General features: G+C 37.2%; 1 protein-coding gene across 1 annotated transcript in view; it reads left to right on the forward strand.

The window, feature by feature from the left end:
* The window catches only part of MRPS9 (mitochondrial ribosomal protein S9), a 45,622-nt gene that overhangs the window by 15,832 nt on the left and 10,082 nt on the right, over nucleotides 1–19,708 (forward strand). Inside the window, exons 5-6 of the mRNA XM_082643040.1 lie at nucleotides 9,766–9,845; nucleotides 18,941–19,026. Coding sequence (XP_082499166.1) covers nucleotides 9,766–9,845; nucleotides 18,941–19,026 — 166 coding nt within the window. The remainder of the gene's footprint in view (nucleotides 1–9,765; nucleotides 9,846–18,940; nucleotides 19,027–19,708) is intronic.

A 19,708-nucleotide genomic window follows, 5' to 3' on the forward strand; every position in this document is an offset into this window, starting at 1 on the left:
CCCTCCTATGTCATGGCAGTCGTGAAATAAGTCAGGGGTACTTTATAACTAATAATGAATGGAGTTTACAAACTGTTTCTTTTTAATTAAATAATATTAAAATTAGATCAGGTTAGAGTTTATGCCTATACTAATGTCAGTTTATTTGCATTCTAATATGCCTTTTTGAAGAAGAGCTGGGTACAGATCTGCTGGAGACAAATTCAACTTTTTTTAATTTGAAAATTTAAAAATTTTCTTCAATTTGTAAGCATATTTTCACTGAATATAGATTCCCTCCCCCCTTTTTTGACTTTTATTACTTTATTGATGTGATTCTGTTGTTTCTTGCCTTGCGTTGTTCCTGATGAGCAGTTAGCCAACATTCTTAGCTGGCCCCCTGTTTTCTCTGGTTTCTTTTAAGATTTTTCTCTTTACCTTTTAAATGTGTAAACTAAAATCTTGAAAACGTAGGACAAGCTTTAAGGTCACCAGAAAATAACATATTTACTATTTTCTAATTTATATTAGAAGCTTCTTGGATAAGCTGGGGTGGGGGGGCATTGTCAGTTACTTTAAAAAGTATTAAAGCCAGAAATCATTTCTTTAAAACACTCAAATATGAATTTATATTGATCAGTCTTTTGCTATAGCCCTAGAGGGTTTTTCTTTGGTATCTGTTCCTCCTCGCTTCTTTTGCGTGCCTCTGCCCCTGAGATACATCATCAGAGGTTTTTAGTTTTGATTTCCTTACAGTGGAGTGAAGAACTTAAACTTCCTAAGGAATCTGAGTGCAGAATATTTTTATATTTCTACCGACTTACACAGAAGTTGAACAGACTTTTTTTTTTTTAGTAACTTGCCTTTGAATCTTTCTAAAGCATTCAACTTAGTTTTGATAGAAGCATCAACTGTCTTTTCTGTTTCTACCCATGTTTCATCTGTTTATGGAATACTTGATTCATGTAATTAAAGAAATAAGTGCAATTCTAATAAACAGGTTTGGAAATAAACACAGTTGACTCTTAGTAGGTGTGTAACTCAACAGTGAAAATGTGTGGATACATTAGAGGGTCACCTGCTGGCCACAGATGCTCGGTTTACAGGCAGCATTAGGGTGTTTCAGAGCTGATAAATAGAGATTGGTGAGAGAGCAGATATTTTTATTAAAAATGTATTTGTTTTGCATTGATGTTTTTGCTGAGTCAGCTTTGTTCAAAGCTAGGCGTTCTGTCATTTTTCTCTACTTCTCTTTACATGATAGTTTTTATTTTGAATCTTGTTATAAGTATTTTGAATCTTTTAATAAATATTGTCTTTTATATTTTCTGAATTCTTAGATGTGGTTGATAGTAAACTATGACATCAATTCAATTAATAGCTTCTGGGAAGATAATAGATGAAGGCTATATTAAAAGTACACATCAAATTTAAAGATGCAGTTCAGTTTTCTAGAAATAAAACTATGCCCAAGGCACAGTAACTTACACTTAGTGGCTTTTCTGGAAATGTTTGTAATGATAGTGATTTTTTCCCCTTTTTTAGTGGGAAAAAAAAATTACTTTTTTCCCCCCATTTTTCAACCTCTCAGTCTCCTCACTTATGTCTCTTCCTCTCTTTGTTCTGTATATCTCTACTAGTTGCATCTCTTCTTGTATATCTGCCCCTCTGAGACTGGTTCTTTGTTTCAGATCATACCAGCTTCTGAATATTAGAAAGTTGTTACTACTATCAGCTGGAATGTAAAAACTGAAATGTCCGTGTGTCCCTGCAAAATGCCTGTGTGTTATTTTGGAAATATGTCAGTGTTGATAGGATTTTCTTACATTTCAGTTAAGTATATTTAACTGTGTTTAAACAGTATGCCTTTAGAATCAGCAGAGTACTTTTTGCCATCTACCTACCAATTTTGCTGTACTTTGTAAATAGGACAAATTGATTTTTTATGTTAAAAAAATCAGTGAACTTTAGATTTGAATAGATTATGGCACTTGTAATGTGCTACCGCTTCCCTTATTAAAAGATGGAAGCTTCCAGATTGAGTTAACATAAAAAAGCTGCTCTACTTTTTAAAGTAAGTGATAAAAATATTGAGAAAAACAAAGATATGTACCCAGTTGATGACAGAAGCAAGGAGTAGCACCTAATGCCAGACAGAATGGAATTCAGGGAGGTTCGGGAATGGTTCAGTGAGACAAGAATGTTAATCTATATTGATAAAACCTAATATCCGTTAAGTGGATTTGACGACCATGAACCTTTTTGCACCAAGCATTTAGTGTTGAAATGTTTAAGGCAAAAGCTGTTAACTAAGGCTGTAAAGAATTTGAATAACACAGCATGATTTTATAGTTACAGATACAAGTACAAAGAATACATTTTCTATGCGGATGCCAGTGGAATATTAATAGAACATGATGTAATAGGTTGTAGAGAAAACCTAACAAATTATAAAAATAAAAATTTTGTAGATGAGATATTCTGAATTAAAATTGATAGAACCATAAAACTTTTGGGTTAAAGAGGAATCAAAATTGGGATTTTAGACTATTTAGAAGTGTATGACAGTTCATATTAGACCCTATGGGATACGGACAGTGTTTTATGCAGAGGCAAACATATATTTATTAGTTATTAAGAAAGACTAGAAATAAATGAACTGTTCAGTATTCAGTTCAAGAAGGCAGAAAAGGGCTTCTCTGGTGGCGCAGTGGTTGAGAGTCTGCCTGCCGATGCAGGGGATGCGGGTTTGTGCCCCGGTCTGGGAGGATCCCACATGCCGCGGAGCGGCTGGGCCTGTGAGCCATGGCCGCTGAGCCTGCGCTCCGCAACGGGAGAGGCTACAACAGCGAGAGGCCCGCGTACCGCAAAAAAAAAAAAAAAAAAAGCAGAAAAAGAATGAAATGGATGAATGAAGTAAAGATCTTTAAAAGAAGGGGTAGGACAATAAAACCAACTAACTCTTTGAAAAAGCCAGTGGAATTGATCAAATTCTAGCAAGTCTGGTTAATGGAAAAAGAGAGAAAACATAAGAGGACAACGTAAATAATTTTACATAATAATATTCAGAGGATATTTAAAAGTGTAAGATTGTTATGGGTAACTTGATTCTTATTAATCTGAAAAATATCCTAAATAATATAGTAACTAGTATTTATTAAAACTTAGAGCAGGCCAGGCACAGTTCTCAGTGCTTTGCATGCATTAACTCATAATCTTCACAGCAGTTTTCGTAAGTAGATAACGTTTTCCCCATTTTTCAGATGTGTGGGGCAAGCTTACCCAGGGCACATAGCTGGGAAGTGGCCGAGGCAGAGGACGTAGGTGGGCCCAGGCAGTCGTGGATCCAGAGTGTTGCTCAAACCCCACTCACACAGTTTAGAGGAAAACAGAGTTCCCAAAATTGTCTTAATTAGGAGATGCTGGTTAGACTAAAAGCTGGAGAAGAAGTCAAAGGTAATCAAAGACCTAACCAAAGAGGCACACAGCCCGGAAAGTTTTGTCGGTGAGGTCTGCTATACCTTGAAAAAGTTTCTAACTTTTATATTATGTGAACTTCTGCAGAGCAGAAAAAGGATAACATAAACTTCTAAGCTCACCTTAAAGAAACCTACACTCTATTCTTACTAAATTAAATGATAGCAAACCAAATACAGCATTATAGAGAATAGGATCTCTGCCCCCCACACCCCAGGAATATAAGGATGGTTTAACATTAGGAATTTATTAATGTAGTCCTCTGTGTTAACTGAGTCAGGGAAAAAATATTTCCGAAGATGAATAAAAAGTTATTTAACAAAATTCAGCATTTATTTTTTGGTAAAAACTCTTAAACTAGAAATAGAAAGAAATTTTCTTAGTTTGAGAAAGACTATCATGAGAAACAGAAACACATCAGATTAAAAAACATATCATTGGATTCCTTTGCATTAAGTTCAGGAAAGGACAAGTGTGCCTACACTTGCCTCTAGTACTCATTTTTATTTTGAAAGTCTTAACCAGTATGATTAAAAAAGGCAAGAAATTAGGAATAAATCACTTAATATGCACAGGTGTTATGAGTGCCCACTTAGAAAATACAAAACTATAAACTAAAAACTATATGAGCATTACAGTAGAATATCATTATTTAGATATCTGAATACAGGAAACACTCAAACTGAATTGTTCTGAAATTTGTTAAAATGATACTCTTATAAAAACATGCCAGAGTATACGTGAAGCTGAAATGCTAGTCATGCAGAGATCCTGTGAGCCTCCTGCCAGCTGATGACAGCATAGTGGCCAAATCCACACAAAGAAATCAGTGTGGCATGGAGTGTAATGATGACCTAAGTAACGTGATGGTCTCCTCGGTTACAAACAAATTGTGATCTTTCTCCACCTTTATGTATTTTGGTGGACAAGAACCATTTTAAAAACATTGAATTTCAACTCTACAAATATATACCTACATACACGCATACATACTTGTGGTTTTTTAACATTTTCTTCTGTGCACTTCTTGCTCGTCTTTGTTTTAGTTTTAAGTCTACAATTAGCTTATTAAATGCTGTCCATAACTCCTTTGCTAAGGTCTCCCTGGTCATCTCTTGATTGAATGGAGTTCATTTTCTAGTAGATTCTTCAGAAAGGGCTCATAGATATAAATTCCCTGAGTTCTTATATTTTTAAAATTGTTTTTTTATAGCCTTGATCCTTGAAGGACAGCTTGTCTGGAAGGGGAAAATCTTTGGTTCATACTTTCTTTTCTTGAGTTTCTTGAAAATGCTGCTCCATTGTTGCCTTGCCTTGTCTGTAGTTTTTGAGAAGTTTCGTGCTAGTCTAGTTATCTTTCCCCCTGGTGATCCTAAGGATTCTTAATCTAAAGCTATCTAGTAGCTTTATGAAAATATGGCATCAAGTTGATTATTGAGGGTTAGATTACAGTGGTGACAATGAGCTCTTTAAATAGGTAGGTTCAAGTCTTTACATCCAGAAATAGTTTTAAGTTATGAATATTAGTTCTGTTCCACTTTTTGTTTTTGTTCCTTGGGACTCCAATTATATAAATGTTATTCCTTCCTTGATTGTCTTCCAAGTCAGTCACCATCTCTCTGACTCTTAACTTCTTTATGTCATTTTCATTTTTTTTGGTTGTTTCCCTACTTTTTTTTTAAATGTCCTTTATTATGTTTTTAGGCTGTTCTTTTTTGGGTTACTTATAAGTTAGTCTACATTTCACATTCTTTCAACTTTTTTGTTTCTCCCCTGAATTTAATCAAGTTGTTTCATTTCTTTGAGCTTTTTGTCCATTTGTTCTCAGTTTTGAACTTTTGATTCAGAGTGTTCTCCAAAAACTCCAAATGGTTGTTTGAGGGTATTTAATTCAGTTTGGAATGTTGTATTTCAGTTTCTTCTGTTCTGCCACTGGTTTTGGTGAGGATGAATTTTCATCAGCGGTACAGTTGGATTATTCTCATTTTCTGTTTTAAATTTGTGGCAACCTTAAAGAAAAATTGGTGGAAACATGCTTCTGCATTTCTGTGGACAGAAATCTCCTATTTCTTAATCCACTTAATGGAATATTAAAAAATAGATTGTATCCAGAAGATGACAGAGTTGGGTCATGACTTAAAAGTACGTTATGATTTTGGAATTAAGAGATTGAAACTCTAGAATAGAATCAGATAAAGTAGCCAGTTGAGAGATAATCATACAACTATCAATATTTTTAAATAACAAATATTATGCCCTTAAGTCACAAACAAAGAAGACAAAGATCAATAAATTTTCTATTTCAAAATGTAAAACTTCTCCCTGAAAAAAAAAGATACAGTAAATTTAAAAAACAAGCAACAGACTGGAGAAAATTTGAAACACAATAGAGGTCTAATGTCTGGAATAAATTATTGTTAAAATTAACAAGGAAAACAGCCTCATAGAAAAATGGGCAAAAGGGAAAGAAGGTAATTCATAAATGAAGAAAATAAAAGTAGCCAGTAAACATTGGAAAATATCAGATCAGAAATAATGTCTGTCAATTAAGGATAAGAGATCATAATCACTCATCAGACTGGAAATTGCGAATAGCCTGTGTCAGCAAAAAATTAGAAACAATTTAAATGTTCATCAGTAGGGTAGCTAGATGAACTGTTGGAGAATCATACTATGGAATAGTATGATACTTATACAAGAAGTAGACATTGTGAATAGGCCTATACCTATTAAAGAAACTGAATCAATAATTAATAACCTAGAAGACTTGGGTTTCACCATAGCTTTTTAGATAAAACACCAAAGTCATGATCCATGAAAGAAAGAGTTGATAAGCTGGATTTCATTAAAATTAAAATTTTCTGCTCTGTGAAAGACGTGCTCAAGAAAATGAAAAGACAAGCCACAGGATGGTAGAAAAATACTTGGAAAAGACATATCTGATAAAGGACTGTTATCCAAAATATACAAAGAACTCTTAGAAGTCAACAATAAGAAAACAACCACCCGATTTAAAAATGAGCCAAAGACTTTAACAGACACATCACCAAAGAACATACGCAGATGAAAAATAAGCATTTGAAAAGACGCTCCATGGAAATACAAATTAAAGCAACAATGAGATACCACTACACACCCATTAGAATGGCCAGAATCCAGAACTCTGACAATAGCAAATGCTGGTGGGGATGTGGAGCAACAGGAGCTCCTGTTCCTTACCGATGGGGGTACAGGGGAATATGGTACAGCCACTCGGGGGGATGGTTTGGTGATTTCTTACAAAACGAAACCTACTCTTTCCGTGTGATCCAGCAGTTTGGTATTTGCTTCTTGGCATTTACCCAGGTAAGTTGAAAACTTATGTCCACGCAAAAACCTGTATGCAGTTGTGTATAGCAGCTTTATTCAGAATTGCCAAAATGAAAGTAACCAAGATGTCCTTCAGTTGGTGAATGGATAATTAAACTGTGGTCCATCCAGATAATGGAGTATTGTTGAGCACTAAAAAGAAGGGTGCTATCACACCCTGAAAAGGCATGGAGGAAACTTAAATGCATATTACTAAGTGAAGGAAGCCAACCTGAAAAGGCTACACACTGCATGATCCCAATTCTGTGACATTCTGGAAAAGGCAGAACTATGGAACCAGTGAAAAGGTCAGTGGTTGCCAGGGGTCGTGGGGGAGGGAGGAAGGAATAGGCAGGGCTCAGGCTTTTTAGAGCAGTGGATAAATGTTATTATACATCTGTACAAACACAGTGCCCACAGGAGTGAGCCCTAATGTAAACTAGGGACTTCGGGTGATTATGATGTGTCGGTGTAGGTTCATCGGGTGGGGATGTTGATAATGGGGGTGGTAGAGGTATGTGGGAAATCTCTGCGCCTTCCTCTCAATTTTGCTGTGAACCTAAAACTGCTCTAAAAAAAATATATTTTTTTTTTAAAAAGTGTATTGTGTAATTAAAGTTGATTTTACAGAAAACACATAACTGAGGGGACAGTATCAAGAGCAACAGAAGCTAAAATGCAAATGAAACTCCCAAAGTATGTAAGGGATTTATATAGAAAATTGTAAAACTTAAAGATCATAAGTGTTAATCTGAATAGCTGGAAAAAAGATTTCACTTTCATGTAAGGAAAGATAGTATTGCAGAGTTGCTACTTTAAAAATTATTAATAAATTTAATATAATTTCAAAGTCCTCATAGGAAGGACTTTTGGAAAAAACTTTCAAAGTTTATTTTGAAAGAGTAAATGTGCAAGAAGCAGCGAGAAATTTTTAAAAGAAATAAGAGTAATGAAGGAAGTTACCCTACCAAGTATCAAAATGCAGCAAAAAACTGATTTTAATTAAATGGTGGTAATGGTGCAAACAGACAGACTAGTGGACCAGATTATTCACAATCAGCATATGTTTGTTTTTGCCATATTTTGTGAATTCTAAGACACAGTTTTTCAAATTTTAACACCTTTATCAAACAGGATTCATTTTACAACTGATATAAACTATATTGCATACCATTTGCTTTTTTCTTTCTTTCTTTGTATAAGATATGTGATGGAGTATCTTAAAATCCATGACATCTTAGATTGAATGAAATTATATATACACACGTATATACACACACACACGTAAATGCATGTTATAAAATCATGTACACACATATTCACACACATGGAATGAGACCCAACTCCAAAATCCCTCCAAGCTTTTCAGTAGAGTCTTATCTGCAACCATGATATTTGTCTTTCTTGATCACTCTCTACTTTCACAAAATACTGAAAATTGCATAGTAGAGTTATAAATACTGGAAAATATACAAGATTTCATGAAATCTTTGAAAGTGGTGTTGGAGAACCATTTAATTCATCAGTAAGCCATTGGCGAATAAAAATGCGTTTTTATTTTTCAAGCCAAGCACTGTATCTAGACATTTTTCACCATTTGTTATGAAATTTTGGTCTTCATTTTAAATGTATGCACTTAAAGTGTTCTGTGTGTAATCCAGTTGCCCCAGAAGAGGAAGATACCCTACATATTGTACAGGTGATGTTTTAAAAGAAAAGAGTGTATTATTCAAAAAACTGTAATGGAGTAATGACTCTCTTTGTTGGACAAAATAATGTGTGTTTGGATTTCTGCCTCACAGACATAAATTTCAGATTGATTAAATTTCTGATCATGAAAACATACGAAAATTCCAGAAGCAAATATGGGAAAATAGTTTTTAGAAAGCCCAAAGTCTTAAAGCACGTTTTTTCAATGGGGGTGATATTGCCCCCAAGGGGGTGTAAATTGGTTCACAGGAGGTGAAAAAATCTTAGCTATTACAATGTATATGCAGTGTATCTGCGGTATTAAGATTTCATGGGGAGGCAGGCAATTAGGGAGAACAGTGTCTGAAAAGGTGCCTTAGTAGGAATGATAATGAAAAAACAGTTGAGAAGCACTGCCATAGAGGAAACGTGACAGAGTCTACTGTACACATACACTTTAAACATCTTGATTATGAAAGACGCCACAAACAAAATTTAAAGGCAAGTGACAGACTGGGAGAAAAGAGTTTACAACTCATGTAATAGAGGAGTGTAGCCTTCGTGTTTGGAGTTCTCACACATTGTTAACAGAGAAACAGCTCAGTACAGATACGGGAAGAGGACATGGAGTTGGTGTTTGCTTTATTTACTGCAGCAGCTCCGTTTCCCGGTTTGTTGGGTGGTTATTAGATGTGAACGACCATCTGTATTTCAAAAGGAATTACACAAAGCATCTTTGTGGGGCCCCTTCTGTTTTAAACGTTTCAAACTCTCGGAGGTGTCTCACCACAGAGTTGAAACATAACTGGGCACGGAAAAATCCATTTTGTTTTTTTCTTTCTTATAGTATTCCTGTCTCTAATTTCCTAACTATTACATAATTGACTTTATCAGTTTTCCTTTTTAAGAATATGGGAATGCATTGTATTTACAGCCAAACATAAATTTTTTTGTTCTAGCAAGATGTCTTTGGTATTTTGTGTGTTTATCTAAAACATATTACAGAAATTCTCATGGTGAAATATTTAGGAGTGTTTTTTCAGATACAAACGTTGCTTTGTATTAATGGGTATGAAATATTAAATATCCTAAATATTTACATGTTAAACCTGCCAAACTAAATTCTAAATATTAATGCATTTTGTTATTTAAAAGTTAATCAGAATTAAAATTGTGTCTTATTGCAGAATTATGAATTGCAATTAAATACAAGCTATTTGGTCTCTGTATATTTTTATTTTTGTTTATTTGTTTTCATTTGGTTTTTATTAGCAATCCAGTGGGGAGAAGATGGCCGCCCATTTCATTTTCTCTTTTATACTGGCAAGCAGTCATATTATTCATTAATGCATGTAAGTATATTACATTTATGGTAAATAATATGAACTGTAAGCTAAGTAACTAATGATAGCAGAGATTTTCCTCAGCTTCAGAATTTACCTAGTGTGTTTCATAATGGACAAAAAATAAGACTTCCAGAGACAAGGCAGTATGTTGAAAGGCTTTATATTTTATTAATTCATCTTTGCTAAAGGTAAGCATTAGAGAATTTATGTCAGAATGGTTTATCCTTAAAATGCTTTTACTTGCAAACTGAGGTCATATTGGGAGATAGATGCTCAGCTCAGTATCAATGCATGGGTGTGCATCAAGGCGGGACCTGAATCAGGAAAGGGGCTGTCGGGGCGATGGGGTGCTCACCTTGGGGGAGAGGCAAGTCCTTCTCTCTACCGTTTAGTTATTCTATACGATTTTTGCTTTTCATAGGTCAGTGTAGTGTATGAGTCTAGAATTTGGGCTCAAAAGGAAGTGATTTTATTACTTGTTGCCTTCCAACTGCGTTTGCGTGTACTGGGAACAGGTCTTACTTTCTTTCCGAGCTGTAAGTTGGTTGATGATGCGCACGCTGGGGAGTTCCCTGCAGTCACTGTGACAAGAGGCTGGATGCTGTTGCCTGGTTTTAAACAACAGAACCCACTTTATTTTTAGAACATGGTGTCAAGTTTTATTTTATTCATATGTGAGTTTTACAAGTTACAGACGTTGTCCCTGGGCCTTCCCATCCACAGTCAGCTCTCGGGTGGCTTGGCTTGCGTGCACACACGTACTCTGTCGAGCTGACTGGTGTTTATTTGTGCTCCGCAAACCCAAAGGACAAAATCCCTACTTGTCAGGTACATTTATTTCTTGGGGGGAAAAAGGAAAACCTTCTTTTCACTTTTTGTTGACCTTGGGCAAATGAGCTTCTTGCCCTGGCAGAAATGAAATGAGTGATGGATGCGGAGAGTGTCTTTGCTGAGTAATGGAGCTGGGCCTCTGCTCTCCGCCCAGGCTCTGCGCACAGCCGGGGGCTGCCCAGGGACCCCTGCTGCTCATTTAAATAGGTATGTCAAATCTGCCTCACGACGCCGCTGGTTTGATCTGTGGTAATATTTGTGAAGGTTCCATATGGACTCGAGCCCCCTGCAGTGCTGAGAAATAATGTACAACGCTTCATGGTGCAGACGCAAATTTCCCCTGAAAAGGGATGCAGCGCTGCGTTTTAGCTGTCGGAGGGGATGATGGAGCTGGCACGCTAGGCCTGTCAACTTGTTACACGGATGGGTTGCACGCAGCGAAGCTGTGGAAAATCTGTGCCTTTTAACTTTTCTACTTAATCACGGTTGTAGCATTGCCTTTAGACTGTATGCTACATTAATTCTCTTCCTGCCTTCTGCCTTTCATCCCAAGTTTCACGGAAAAAAGTAAAGCATGCGGGTCTTGTAGAGGAGCCTTATCAAACAGCTGTCATCTGACAAGGCATTTGCATTTGTTTTGGCTGAAACTGAGCAACCCAAGGGCAAGATATTTTGTTGCATTCCATCATAATGAAGAAATTACACATTGTATAAGAGGCCTAACTTTATGAGTTTTAAAAGGGATTGCTCAAGAAATTGGTCGGTTTCTCGGTGGATAAAATACTACCTCACTCTCGACTAGAATGTCAAATTACATCCAGTTTATAAAGTCTTTCTTTTTGCGTCATATAGTTGCTTTGCATATAGGAGAGTTCTTCGGGTTTCTGTGTGTTAGTTAAATTTACTAGTTTAGGTCTGTCCATTTGTTGCGTAGTTTGACCCCCAAACACTGTGGGTTTGGTATTCGTTTTATTGTTCATCAGAACAGTTGACACATGTAAATTACAGATATTTTGGTTTAACTTGAGCATGTTAATTCAGGTAATTAATAAACCCTTGTATTTTCAAAAATGCATCTTACGGAACTTTAAAGTAATTACACATATGGAAAAAGGATAAATGTTTTCCTAAATATATACCAATCACTTGAGCCTCATGTACAGCAGATGTTATTACTCACAGCTGTGGTCATTGCCTGGATGATGCAGGTCAGCATCATGCTAGGTGCCGTTTGTTACTCTGAAATAGTATGTGACTAAATATTCACTGTTCAGCTCACAAGAGTGGTTTCGTAGTGAATCAGGGATCGCATATAAAATAAGACGGTAAAACTTGAAACTGCTCCACATGTTGGCTCCCTCCTTTGTTCTGCCCTCTCTTGGTGCGGGGAGGGGTCCGTTCCATTCTGTGGGAGGGTGATCCCCCCCACCGCCATCCCACTGCAGCAAGGGAACCAGCCCTGCAAAGACTGGCAGGTGGGCAGGAAGTGTGAATCATTATTGCTACTGTTTCGTTTTGTTGATGCAGTTTCTTCCCATGTGACAGGGTGAAAGACACTAAGGCAAACTGTTTTCCGTGTCCTGGACCGGCTGTGATTGTGTGAGCTGTGGCCGTCACGGCCGTGCTTTTTGTCAGAAAAGCACAGCTCTAAGCATGCTTGCAGTTCTGCCCAGAGGTCTTTGTGATGTCCCTTAACCTTTTTTATCTTCGGTGTTAACATCAAAGCTGCTTTTTAGTATTTCGTCACTGCTTGCATGTTAAAGTTGTATATTACATTATAGCAGCGAATAAAAGATGGGCCTGTTGCAGCTTCCAGTTAAGGGTAATGTGTAATGCTTAAGTGAACACTGTTTCCAGTTAACCCGTAGTTGGTCCATCCAGGTTTTTTTTGTGGAGACGTAGGGAGGATTTTGAGGGAAGAGGAGGATGAGAAGAAGGAAGCGGTTCGTTGTTCCCGCCCAGAAGTGAAGCTGCTGGGAAAGCACAAGGTGAAGGGAAACTTGCCGATCCACGGGGGCTGGGGTCGCAGACTTTGTGAGTGTGTTACGTTCTAAGGGCTCGTCATCAGGTTGGCTGGAATTCCCACCTTCCTGTGGCCACAACCATACACCTGTCTTCAGGTTCCTGGGAAGGTCAATAAAAACCATTTATTTTACAAAATAGCGAATAGGGTGTACATATGTAATGAATGAAGTATGAAACAGTACTAACAAGTAAATTCTTAAACAGTGGAAGGTAGTTTAAGAAGAAATAAGGGCTGTACGGAGTTTTTCAAAGGATCGTTGAGGACTGAGGGGGCTCCGAGCTGGATGGCCCTGCTCATCCGTCTTTTTTACCCCAAATGGATGACTTTCCATCTCCTTAATAGCCACGTAACCAGTGGAACTAGTGTACTTCTCAGACATGATTTAGAGTTTCAGCGTAGCGTTTCAGGAGCAGAAAGAAGAAAGAGAGAGTAAAAGGAGTTTCCAGAAACAACTGAACCGAAATGTAAAGGAGAGGGAAGACTTTTTAGAGGATGTGTGCGTCTGAAGTGGAGCGGGTACTGCACCAGAGAAGAGCTGAGCTGCATGTCTGGGGGTGGAGGAGGAAGCCTGCCTGCGCAGCTAAGGGATAGGCCGATGGCTGTGCCCTTGGGCAGCTGCCCCAGGCACCCCTGCCCGCCACAGCTGGAGCTGCCCAGGCGACCGGGCGGGGAGGGCCGGCAGAGGGGCTGCGTTCATGAACGGGGCGGTCGCAACCTGGGCAGTTGTGCAGGTCCTTTAATCCTAAGACAAATGTTAATTCCCGTTCACTCCTCCTATCAACACCTAGGTTTCTGAATATCTTGAAACTCACTAAAAGTGAGTTGAAAATTGTTTTAAACTCGTCGTGGGAGGTGATAATTTGACTCTGAAGTGGGAATCCTTTTGTAAAACATGATTCATTAAGACAGGGTATGGCTGTAATATAGCCTTTCCCAAAGTGCTTTCTGAGGAACCCTGGTTATAAAAGCTTCAAGAAAGGGTCTCTGAAATTAAGCTTGTTTGGGAATGCTGCATATTGTATACAGCACTAGGAAACTAATAAGGAGACACTTAGCGTGATAAAAGCTCCGTGGCGCCCTTCAGTAGAGAAACACTGCTGCTCAAATGTGTTGCATCACGGAACTGTTTCTACCCAAAACACCTTTTAACATCCCGTGAAACCAGAGCTTGGGAAAAGCTGTATAAAACATTGGAAACACTGTAAGTTGTCAGAAACATTCAGCATCTATTGACATTTTACATCAGCTCACCTACCCCAACGTTTAAGATGAGGTTCTGCATGTCTGAAAGCTATACTGGGAATTGAGCATCTTACAGAAACCTCATTTATATTTTAGGGCTAGTTGTACAGTAAACATTGGAGTATTTTCAGAGTGTTTCTATAAATTGAAGGAATTATATGGCCACAGATGAAATTTTTACCCTAAAAAGTATAAAATTAAGGAGTAAGTAGATCATTATGTACTTAAACTATTCTGCTGAATTGGGGGGAAAAGTTTAAAATATGAAAAAGTACGAAGTAATTCTAATCCTAATAATGTGTGTATAAACAGGATTCATTTGCCTGGCTTATTTAGAAATTCTCCAGTTTATTTTAAGCGACTTAAACCTTCTGTGTTCACACAGTAGCCCAGGGAGGGGTCTGAGGCCTCAGTATATGGAGGTTGCAGAGTCAACAAGCAAAAGTTCTGGAGACTTTTTAGTATCACAGAATTCTATGCATCCTCCTTGTCACTGGGTGGTGAATATTGAAAACTTTTGAAGCAGTGCTCTTTAAAATGGAATTAAAGTAGTGACCCTTCTCACAGTGAGGTATTACGAAATAACTACTTTATGACTGTGTAAAGTGCTTCTTCTTAGAAAGCTGCAGACCAGTGCTGACATGTGTCTGTGTGCTGTTTTAAGTTCTTTCTTGACAGCAGGAGTTCATTCAGTAACTAATTCAGCAACAAACTGCTGTTCTAGAAGTATCTTTAATATACATTTTCTTCATATTGATATATGAATAATTACCATTGTGTATCTTGTATGTTCTAAGTGTAACAATTGGGAAAATTAATTTTAAAAAACTGATTCAACTTATTGCCTCTGTTGATTTTAATCAGATTACTTCTTTTATAATGGTAAAATTGTTTTTATAATATATGATGGAGCTTTCAGTAGTAAAAATACATGGTATCTGAGTCACAAGCACTTCTATTTAATTACTCCTGGGTGCGTACTTTCCCAGAGTACTTGTCTAACATGACCTATATGTGAGATTATTTCCTTTTTTTTATGTTGAGTAGCATTACACAAAGTATACGCTGTATAGCATAATGTATTTACAAAGTGATAGCTAGGGTCTACCATAGAAGTATGTCACTTGGAACTTCAGATAAATAGCATGATAAAAACCATGATAGGGCATCCCTGGTGGCGCAGTGGTTGAGAGTCCGCCTGCCGATGCAGGGGACACGGGTTCATGCCCCGGTCCGGGAAGATCCCACATGCCACGGAGTAGCTAGGCCCGTGAGCCATGGCTGCTGAGCCTGCGCGTCCGGAGCCTGTGCTCTGCAACGGGAGAGGCCCCAACAGTGAGAGGCCCACGTACTGCAAAAAAAAAAAAAAAAAAAAAAAAAAACATGATAAATGAATTATATGTATATTTATTCCAGTTGGTTTTGTATATGCCAGTAGCCAAAAAATTGAGAAGATTGTTATTTAGGAAATTTATTTTCTGTGATTTTTTTTTCAACAAGCACATATTTTAAGTCGCTTACTTTTCTGTATTGAACTAGTATCTAAGATGATAATTACTGTTAGTTATTATATATTTTGTATATCAAAATACAGTTGACTTTTTCTATACCACCCTCCTAAGAAATGTTGTTTGTTTACCCTTCCTAAAATTGGAATTTCAACATGGTTAATACAACCAAAACAGAATTTGGTAGACTAAAAATGATATTGCTCATGCTCTTGGAAGAGTTTAGTTAAAGCATTTCTTTTCTGTACCCTGAGCATCTGGTATTTCCAAATTAGGCACCTTCTAAATTCGATTCATACATTATGGAAATCTGATGACATGAGGGGTGGATAGGCTTGCTTTGATTTTATGAAATATTAATCATAGCTGTGATTAATGATTCAGCATTTCACATCTGGGTTATTCCTGTCATATTTGAAAATTATACTGTTAAATACAGTATATAAACTTAGTGTAGGTGCGGTCATGCGAATTCTCTAGGGTCCCTTAAAAATTAAGTGGAAATTTAACAATATACCAGAAGCTAGCACTGATAATCTGTGATATTGACAGTTCCTGGCATATTTTATACCCCCAAGGATTTTTTGATGTAAATTAGTGCATCTCTCTTCAGGGAGTTGAAGCTATAGAATGTACTTCCCAGAGGACTGTTGTCTCTGACTAACCAAGATAGAATCTTTAGAGTCTCAGGAGTGGTTTTATTATCTAGAAAAGAAAGAAAAATAGAAATAGTGCACCAGTAAAACTTTTTCGATTGTTTGACTCCTGAATGCCATACCTCACCCCTGTATCATTTCTTGACCACTACTGTAGGCCAGGCAGTATGCTAAGTACTGAGGGAGCTTAAAGAGCATTATATAACTTGATGAATTACAACCATCAAAGCATGTGCCATAAATGAATAGAACTTACCATGTTCGAAATTTGACGTGCCCTCTTCATGGGTAAACCATCTCATATTCCACATTTTTTCTGGTGATTTTACTTACAATATTTATACATTATTATGGAGCTAAATATAACACTGGAAGGTAGTAGCAGAGTGCAAGAAAGTTTTAAGAAAAATACGGACTTAAAAATTGCTCAGAATCACTGGAAAATGATGACACATTTAGCACCCCAAATTTTGACTTGAAACTTAACCTATGAAGCAGATCAATTATTTTTGTTTTAGTTGCCTTGGTTATTCCAGAAAATTAAATAGACCCTTATAACCAGGTAGGGTGTCTTACTACTGTTGTTGGTATTCTCTTGGATTCATATTTTTAAGGTAGATTTGAAAGATACAATATCTCTGACTCAGGACTCTCAGAATCTCAGGGTTCTGGAGCAGCCCAGCGTGGAGACGTGGAGACTGGTGCCATCCTGCTCCCACAGACCGCCAGCTGGAGCAGGCTTCCGGGGGCGGGGGCGGGGGCAGGGCGGGCGGTGCAGGTGCACAGCGAGATGCTGCTTGCACACGTCTGTCCCCTTCGTACAAGGCGGGGAGGATTCATTTTGTGGGTTTTTTAATTTTCCCTCTATTTTACCTGTTCAGAGCACTTCAGAATTGCTTTCCAGAAATAGGTACATAGAAATTTTTCTGATACACTATTCAGTTGGGCTTACAACTCACTATCTTAGCCTTTAAATATGAATTTCAGGTACCCGAACTACAGTCAAATGCGGCTTACCAATTCTCGGGAGACAAATTGTATGGTTTTAAGTTGCATGGCAGGGACACGTTCTGTATGTGGATGGCTTCTGTTAGTTCTTGCTTTCTTTAGAGTGGACAGTTTGTTTTGAATTGTCAGATACATTTTTCTGCTGCTACAGGTGATGGATTTATTCTTTGAGTATAGTTGTAGAGATAGTTAATCTGTACCCTAAAATTGAATTAACCTCATTTGTCCCCAGAGTTCCAGTGTTCAGATCCAAACTTCAGGGTGCGTTACTTGCGGGCATTGTTCAAACAGATCACTGGGCCCCCCTCCCAAGGGGTTCCTCTGGGGAAAGTCTGGATTGGGGCCTGAGAATTTACATTTCTAACCTAGTGCTTGGCCTAGATGCTGCTGCTGTCTGCTTCTGCTGGGAACTTAGCTTTAGAATCACTGAACTATTGATAGTGATAGTTTCGTTCTGTCGGAGATGCTCTGCCCAGTTTTACCGTTTCTTATTCTTTTCTAAGTTAATCAATCCTACTACCCCTTACTGAAAACAAACAAAACAAAACAAAACACACTCTTACGAGTCTCCCAACTACAGGAAATGAACTTTTCCTTTTCTCACCAAGAAGTCCTGGCCCATGGAGCATAATCTCAGCTTTTCTCATCTATATTTATGAAACTCAAAGGCTCGGTCTTTACATCCTTTTTCCTCCCTCCCTCCCTCCCTCCCTTCCTTCCTACATTCTTTTTCCCCTCGAGAGAAATGGATTCTTGAAAAGAGGTTGCAGAAAGAAGATAATAAAATGCAAGCACCGGTAAATACAAAGGGAGTAGCAGAGGGGCACGTGTGTTCTCAGAGCAGACTCTTTATCAGCAACATTTTGATATAATATGAGGCTCTAATCAGCACCCACAAGAGGTTGTCCCCAAAACTGGAAATTATGAAGACTGTTTTAAATATGGATAGACATCTCTATGAGTAACAAGTTGTGTCTTCTGAGATGAGCTGATGGTATTGGACGGTGTCATGATTAAGCAAGAAAAAATGTTTATATCGTCTCTAGCTCATCCTTTGAAAACGTCTGTTTCTTAGGTATTAGTGTGGTAGGTTATGTGTACATTATAAATGAATACACACAGATTGGATTTGAGTCCTCAAGTTTGCTCAGTCAAAAAAACTGGGAGACAGTTGCATTATTCTGCTTATTGTAAACTCAGTTCCTGGAAATCGTATTTCATTGATAACCTTTATTGCCAGGTTAGTGCTTACAAAATGGTAAATTTTCTCCTACTTGCATTATGATTTAACAGGTGACATACATTCACAGACTTTGTTAGCAAGTAAATCAATAGAAATGAAATAATGAAAAATAAATATTAATAGAAAACTTTTAAAGATACAAACTACATGGTAAAGACAAATCTTATATAAATGTTAAAATTTTTTACTGGTAATTCTCTAAGTTTAAATGCATATTGCTATATAAAGTATGATTTTTCTAAGGAAAAGTTTTGGTTCTCTGTGGAACTCTTAAGGAAAATAAATAGCTTGTAACTTTATTTCATTTTTACTAACCTCACTGAGTTGTAAACCTATAGAGTTTTTTAAAAATCATTTGAAGTTAAGTGTGTTACTATGTATGATACTAAATTCTCATTGAAATTACTCCACCATTCTTTAGTTTGAATGAGAAGTAGCATTGTTAAAAAACATTTTCAGTAATCCTTGCTGTGCAGCTGTGACTTGAGGAGGGCGCTTCTGAGATGAGGTGCTCAGGGGAGACATAAAGGGAGGAAATGGTTCGCCGTCTCTCTTGGTTCAGTGTATGTGTGTGTTCTTTGCCACAGGAAGCATACGGAAAGCTACTAGATGTAGAAAACCGTCAGGACCAGCTGCGAGCCAAAGGTCTGTTTTCAGAAGAAACAAAAGCCAAGTAAGTTCTTTTTTGCATTAAAGTATATGAGAAAATTAACTAAAAACATACCACTTATCATTGGTGTATTTTAGGCATACCTAAAGCCTAAAAATTTGTTCATTATTTCAGCATTAATCATTAAAATTCCAAATAATAGGTGGTTTTCTTTTTGTTTGGGAGGGTGTAAGTATTAAGGTTGTTATTTTTATATTCATTCTAGATTTGTATGTTAAGTGGCACTTACTGTATTTGAATATTATTTCTTTAGAATTTTTGTGTATGTAACTGCCTTTATATGCCCGTATATATACATATGTGTGTGTGTGTATGTGTGTGTATTTTGTATTTGAAGGTTTGTGCTTCCATTTAGCAAACACAGATAGATTAGATCCATCGACCTGACCAACCAGTTTTAAATTTGGGGCTGGTTATTCACGTATTTCTTCCTATGCAAAAGGCACAAGTTTTTGAATATACCTAGTTTTAGTTGTAAATACCACCCCTAGCCTTTTATTTGGATTTCATTACTACTTTAGTCCATTGACAGATTAACTCTGTGTCCGTTAACATACCCTTCAAAGTAAATTATGAAAAGCAAGCACAGTTTTAATTTTTGAGACATCTAGTGACTTAAATATCATCAAATGGGTTCCCCAGTGCCATGTCTAACTCGGCGAATGGAACATTTGCTAGACTGGGT

The sequence above is a fragment of the Mesoplodon mirus genome, assembly GCF_964341445.2.
Source record: "Mesoplodon mirus genome assembly, chromosome: 14".
Taxonomy (NCBI): domain Eukaryota; kingdom Metazoa; phylum Chordata; class Mammalia; order Artiodactyla; family Ziphiidae; genus Mesoplodon; species Mesoplodon mirus.